This window comes from Bactrocera dorsalis, chromosome 3 (assembly GCF_023373825.1).
Source record: "Bactrocera dorsalis isolate Fly_Bdor chromosome 3, ASM2337382v1, whole genome shotgun sequence".
Classification (NCBI taxonomy): domain Eukaryota; kingdom Metazoa; phylum Arthropoda; class Insecta; order Diptera; family Tephritidae; genus Bactrocera; species Bactrocera dorsalis.
In genome coordinates, this window is record NC_064305.1 from 28,228,411 (window position 1) to 28,235,010 (window position 6,600).

At 50.5% G+C, this 6,600-nt stretch overlaps 1 protein-coding gene across 1 annotated transcript; it reads right to left on the bottom strand.

The window, feature by feature from the left end:
• Positions 1 to 614: 614 nt before the first annotated feature.
• On the bottom strand, positions 615 to 6,025 carry LOC125777517 (uncharacterized). The gene is made up of 3 exons (XM_049452622.1): positions 5,915 to 6,025; positions 4,644 to 5,730; positions 615 to 673 (listed from the first exon to the last, which is right to left on the bottom strand). The coding sequence occupies exons 1-3, from the start codon at positions 6,023 to 6,025 to the stop codon at positions 615 to 617; spliced, it is 1,257 nt and encodes a 418-aa protein (XP_049308579.1).
• Between the last annotated feature and the right edge of the window lie 575 nt (positions 6,026 to 6,600).

Sequence of the window (6,600 nt, forward strand, 5' to 3'; positions counted from 1 at the left end):
TCCTCCCGCTATTGATTTTTGATGCGCTCATCTATGCTGTAATTTTTAGCTCATCAACAGCACTAAGTCACCATTATTGCTTCTTGCATATGTGCCTCCACTGTCTAAAAATAATTGCATTTGGCTTGGCAGCTTCGGTGTTTTAACGCCCTTAACGCGGCGAACAAGAGAGGGGTATAAAGCCCTGTGTATGCCTAAGTATGTATGTATATGTATGTAAGCGCATATATAAGGAGGTCATTATCAGCAGCACTTTCGTGTAATCACGTTTAGTCGTTCGCGCGAGCGTTACAATTCGCTGCATATTCGCGGAAATACATTTTGCTTGTTTTGCGTCCAAACTTTCCCCTCTCCTCGCACCTTCTCTCCGCACCATGCACTTGCCACATCCGATTGCTCTATTTCACAACTTTAGTCCCCGGCGCATGCATATGCATTTATCGCTCCGCCAGCAGCAATTTGTTCGCAATCGGTTAATTAATTTAGATTCCCCGTTCGTTTTTACTGGGTCACTGGGTTGATGTTGGTTTTTTCTGTGCTCTCCTATGACAGTTGTTGTGAATTTCAGCATTGTGGCTGCGCTGTCACTTAATTTTTTGGTTGTTCTTTCTTTTTTATTTCACATTCATGCTTAATTGCTTAGCTGGAGGCTGGTTTTTACGTACTGTGTGCTCTTGGTTAAAAAAGGGAAAGAGAGTGAGAGCGCATAGCTTGTGAGAGATACCAAAAATATAACAATGGGAGTTTAAACGTTCTTAACTTATTCAGAGTTATGCACACAGATAATGTTCCAGCGCTGGCCAAAGAAACTGTTTTTAATGTTTTGCTATTTTAGAGGTTGCAGCTTCCACTCTTCTTCTTCTTTGGCATCAAAACTGTAGGTCAGTCTGGGCCGAAAACACTGCGTTGATTATGGCCTAACAAGTGCATTCGTCGGAATGTGTTTTATTATATCAATGTTGCCGTGCAGCTCATAGAGCTCGTCGTACTAACTCATATATGTATATGTACATATGTACCTATTATTGTATTTGCCAAGAGTTGTCGGCCTATAACGTCTGCCTCGTTTTACGAATAGCTTCACACCTTCTTCTTTACTGGCGTAGACACCACGTACGCGATTATAGCCGAGTCAACAACAGCACGCCAGTCGTTTCTTCTCTTCGCTAAGTGGCGCCAATTGGATATTCCAAGCGAAGTCAGGTCCTTCTCCACTTGGTCCCTCCAACGGAGTGGAGGTCTTCCTCTTCCTCTGCTTCCGGGGCGGGTACAGCGTCGAATACTTTCAGAGCTGGAGTGTTTTCGTCCATTCGGACAACATGACATAGTCAGCGTAGCTGCTGTCTTTTAATTCTCTGAACTATGTCAATGTCGTCTCATAACTCATACAGCGCATCGTTACATCGAATGCGATATTCGCCGGGGCAAACGCGCAAAGGACCATAAAGGTTAGGTTAGGTTAGGTAAGATGGCTGATCAAAGATCCCACGTAGACTAATAATTAGTCCTTTGTGATGCCATAGAAAAGGAACTCCCATGTTACGAATTGGCGAAGCGCCTTGTAGCCAATACATAGTTACACAGACGCTTAACCTCGACACCCGCCAGTTCGGTGGGGTGTCCAAAGGTATGCGACCCCAAGTGTCTGAGTCTTGACCTCCCAAAAGCGGGACAGTCAAGCAGGAAGTGCTGGCTTGTTTCTACCGCATCCTCTTCCAAACAGTTTCTGCAGTCGGCATCCGGTAAGATTCCCATTCTTACCGCATGTAGGCCAATAGGACAGTGGCCTGTTAAAAGACCCACTAACAGTGAGAGGTTAGCCTTACTCAGGGCTAAGAGATCATTAGATCTCCGACGATCTATCCTGGGCCAGAAGGCTTTTGCAACCGCACAAGTGCCGGTGCTGGCCCAGCGTTGGACGAGCATCCGCGTGGCCCAATTATCCAGCAGTAGACCACAAGAAGAGACAGGAGCACCGATGCGTTCCCATTCTACCGATAATGATTCTAGGGTACCTTTCCTTGCTAACTCATCAGCTTTGCAATTGCCTGCAATTCCGCTATGGCCCGGCACCCACACCAGTCTAATCACAAAAACTCTAGCTACTAGAGATAGTGACGTTAGACATTCTTCGACCAGCCCTGAACGCACTGTGAATGAGTTCAAGGCTAATATAGCCGCTCTACTATCTGAGTGAATAGTCACTTCTCTGAAGGTGGATGCACTCCGTAGCAGCATATCAGCTGCGACCTTGATGGCTGCGACCTCAGCCTGGAATACACTACAGTAGTCGGGAAGTCTGAAACAGGAGTTGATGGAGAGCTCCCGACAGTAGACCCCTCCACCAACCTTCCCCCCAAGCTTTGACCCATCCGTGAAGAAGCTTACTGCCCCCCTCCAACGGCTTCTTCCAACCCACACCTCCCCTCCACAGAGTTCGGTATGGCGACTCCATGATCCAGATGATCCGGTATGCAGTCAAAGTCTGAGAGGATATCCGAATGTCCAGATACGCGTTCCTTTAAGAATCCAGATTCTCTGGGTCTGATAGCCACCTTCGCGGCTGTGCACCTACCGACAATGTCCACTAGCGTTATGTTCAAATTTGCATTAAGTGCCATGGTTGGGGTAGATCTGAATGCACCACATGCTAATTAGCGCGGCCCGTTGAACGCTTTCGAGTTTATTGGCCAGTGTGGTCTTCCCTAAAGCCCTCCACCACATGAAGATACCATAGAACAAGATGGGCTTGACTATGGTGTCATAGAGCCAGAGGACCCCTTTCGGTGACAGACCCCATCTTTTTCCAATAGCTCCTCTACAGCAGTATAAGGCAATAGATGCCTTTTTTGCTCTCTCCTCGATATTCGGCTTCCATGAAAGCTTCTTATCCAGGATGAGCCCTAAATATTTCACTGTATCCGCCGGTTGCAGGCGAATACCTCCCATCTGCGGCAACGGTGCCGCCGGGATTTTATATTTACGACTGAATAAAACCATTTCTGTTTTATTTGGATTAATGGCGAGTCCACTTCCGACCGCCCACTTTGTTACAACGCTGAGATATCCCTGCGTCAACTCGTACACGGTGCTAAGGAACTTTCCTTTGACCATAAGTGCTACATCGTCTGCGTAGGCAATCACCCGACAGCCGCGATCCTCTAGTTTTTTGAGCAGTTCGTCAACGACTAGGATCCATAGAAGAGGAGAGAGAACCCCACCTTGTGGTGTTCCCCTACTCACACTACGCCTCGCGCGCGCGCTGCCCCATTCCGTTTCGATCACTCTGTCGCACAGAAGACTGAGAATGAGGCACTTGAGGTTCGATTCAACCCCGAGACCGTCAAGAGCAGTTACTACTGCCTCAGGCAGGACATTGTTGAAAGCTCCTTCGATATCAAGGAAGGTCCCAACAGCGAAGTCCTTGGCTTCCATGGCTTCTTCGAGCCATGACACGATAGTATGCAAGGCAGTGTCTACTGACCTGCCTTTGCGATAAGCATGTTGTGCTCTTGACAAATAGTCTCTCGGAATGCTCTTCCTTATATACCAGTCCATCAGTCTCTCCAGAGTCTTTAACAAGAAGGAGGAGAGGCTGATTGGCCTGAAATCCTTGGCCGTGACATGGGAGCCCCTGCCAGCCTTCGGGATGAACGTAACCTTGACTCGTCTCCAGGCCCCCGGGATGTAACCTAATCTGATGCAGTTCGCATAGATAGGTGCCAACCAGCTGCATGACACCTTAACAGCCTGTTGCAGCTGCACTGGTATGATGCCGTCTGGTCCCGGGGACTTGAACGAGTTAATCGCCCACATCAAGTGTCGCTCATCCAGGATGCCGACAAAGGCCGCACAATCGTCCTGCGGCACCCTGAGAGATCTCCTCACAGAGGACATGTTGCTCGGGAAGTGAGCGTCGAGAAGCATCTGAAGTGTTTCTTCACTACTGAGGGCTCACTTCCCATTTGCGTCCTTGAGATACCCCAGGGACACTGGGGTTTTTGCGAGAATACGCCTGAATCTCGAGGACTCATGGCAGCCTTACACTTTTTCACAGAAGCACTTCCACGAGGTCCTCTTGGCCTCTCTTAACTCGGACTTATATATTGAAAGTCCCACTTTATACAAAGCCCAGTCATCAGATAGCCCACTTCTGCGGGCCCTGTTGAAAAGCCGTCTACAAGCCGCCCTAATGTCTGAGAGCTCTGTAGTCCACCATAGAGGTTTCTCTTTGCCCTTTGGCGATCTAAGTGGACAAGACCTCTCCAGCGCAGCCTTGCACGCTGAGCTGAAGACTTCAACCCACTCCTCCACCGCATCGGTAGTGGCCAACGAGTCCACCCCCGGTGCGCGTGGGAGAGTTTGCCGAAGCCTCCTGCGGTAACCTTCCCAGTCCGTTTTTTTAGGGTTCCTAAAAGATTTCCTAGGCGGACCTTCTCCGACTAGACAAAACTCGATGTACCTGTGATCCGAAAAGGAGTGATCGTCGAGGACCCTCCAGTTCGAGATCAGCGGGGCAATCGCTAGTGAGGTTAGGGTGAGGTCGAGAACCTCCTCCCTGCCTGCGGTCACAAAAGTAGGAGAGTTTCCTCTATTACAAATGCGAAGATCTTCGCCAATAATGAAATCAAAAAGTGACTCACCTCTATTGTTAGTATCCGAGCTTCCCCAGATCTGATGCCGCGAGTTAGCGTCGGAACCGATGATGACGCCAGTGCTAGCCTTAGACACTTCGGCTAAGGTCCTCCTCAGCAGTAAGGGAGGCGGCTCCACCACATCATCGTGTGGCATATATGCGGAGATAAGCCAGAAATCTCCGGTGTCACACTCCAATTTCGCTGTCACTATGTCAGCGCTGCTGAAATTAGGTAAAAGAAATACCGTTAGTTCATTCCTAACCAGCATACAGGCTCTGTTCCTACCTGCATCCTTGGCCGCCAGGAGCCTATGGCTCTTTGTCCTCAATCCAGAGATCCCGTTGCCAGTCAGCCACGGTTCCTGGATCAGGACGACATCAGCTCCGTCTTGTTCCAGACGGAGCAATAGATTGGCGGAAGCCGCCTTCGCATGCTGGAGGTTAATCTGGAGGAATTCATCCTTCAGACTTTCCTCCAGGAGCGCTATTTCAGCGCCCAAATCGTGATCGACCCGAACTTCCTCAAACATTTGTTCGAGGCTGAAGACGGAGTCGCCAATCGATGAACCGCCCCCAACACTCGCCACATCCGAGAGATTCGGATCGACTTCCACGGTCGTCTGACCGTCGGCGCCCTCTGTCGCATCGATTTCCACAGTCGTTTGACCGTCCGTACCCTTTGTCAGGTCCCCCGCAGCCACCGGAGCTTGGGGGCCATCAGCTCTGGCATCCGATGGAAGTACTTTCAGCACTACCATCTCAAAACCATAACTTATGGCTCCCTTTGTTTTGCTGAGAGGACCGATGGATTCCGTGTTTAGCATTATCAGCGCTTGCCGATACGGTTCATCAGTCCTCTCCAGCCTTAAGACTCTCCAGTCCTGCGTTGGAAGTGAGGGATTACAATATCTGAGGATTTCCTCAATCTCACTCGGAGTGGAAGGTTCGGCCGGCAGCCAAACGCGAGCCCTAGGACGAAGAGGAAGATCCTCTTTGGCCACGGCCTCCAGTCTGGCTCCCTTCCAGACCTTCCCCACCTGAGAGACTGCCTTCTTATATAAAGTGGCCGATCTCCCGTCAGCACAACTTGTGAGCTTGTGCAGCCCGTGGTGCCAACCGGCACTCACACATTTCGGGGGTGGCCCCGGGTTTTCCTTGACCACCCTTAGGAAGACCGATGAGATAGCCGCCGCTACCCTATCCCTTCAAAACTCTAGCTGAGGTTCCCCTGCTAGTGCTGGCGATTCCGCCGCGTATGAGGGATCCACCCTTCGCTACCTCTGTTGCCGGCGGTTTAGCGCCGGTTACCCCCAGTCTGCTACCTGAGGAGACACCTACCGGAGTCTTTGTCGTGTCGCTGTCATTATTCGGCGACGGTTTCGTCGCCATAGGAGCAGCATCCCCGCCCGGGTTGGATCTGGGTGCCGATTTCGACAGCCTTTCACCACCCTTCGTCGTTTTACGGTAATTTTTAGAATTGTCCATGCAAAAAGGGTCCCCACTCAGAGCCGCTATCCGTCCCCCGGAAAGGTAGTCGCCTATTATGGTCCCAAGGTTATCTCGATGACGAGGCCAAGGCGAGGGTTGACGTACGCCCTTATGAGGCAATACGTTCAGAGCCGACCAGCGCAAAGAAGGAGTTATCTCAACATACACCTACCACGCCAACTTAACGACGACGGGGGGGGAACGTACTCTGAGGCCTGCCAGGGTTTTAACGGGACGGGGGCAGTTGCGACATTAGCCTGTCAGCCATTTCTGATGAGTGTCACCTCATCGTACTCAGGTGTCAGAATGCCGCCACCACCAGCCCAGGGTTCTACCAAATCCAATACAAAAAAAGAGTTTCTCAAAAACCAGTCCAAAGCCAAAGTCGTCCAGGGAGTTGTTAGGCCGTGAAGGCCGCAGGTCATTTAGCGTTACCCAGGATGCACCAGCTAGGAGGCGACCTGCCCTACATCCCA

Coding starts and splice junctions, on each gene's coding strand:
- LOC125777517 (XM_049452622.1), bottom strand. CDS start 6,025: ATGGCGACGAAACCGTCGCCGAATAATGACAGCGACACGACAAAGACT. Junction 5,731..5,914: donor CTAAACCGCCGGCAACAGAG/GTAGCGAAGGGT, acceptor GGGCTGCACAAG/CTCACAAGTTGTGCTGACGG. Junction 674..4,643: donor CTCGGATACTAACAATAGAG/GTGAGTCACTTT, acceptor TTTTTAACCAAG/AGCACACAGTACGTAAAAAC.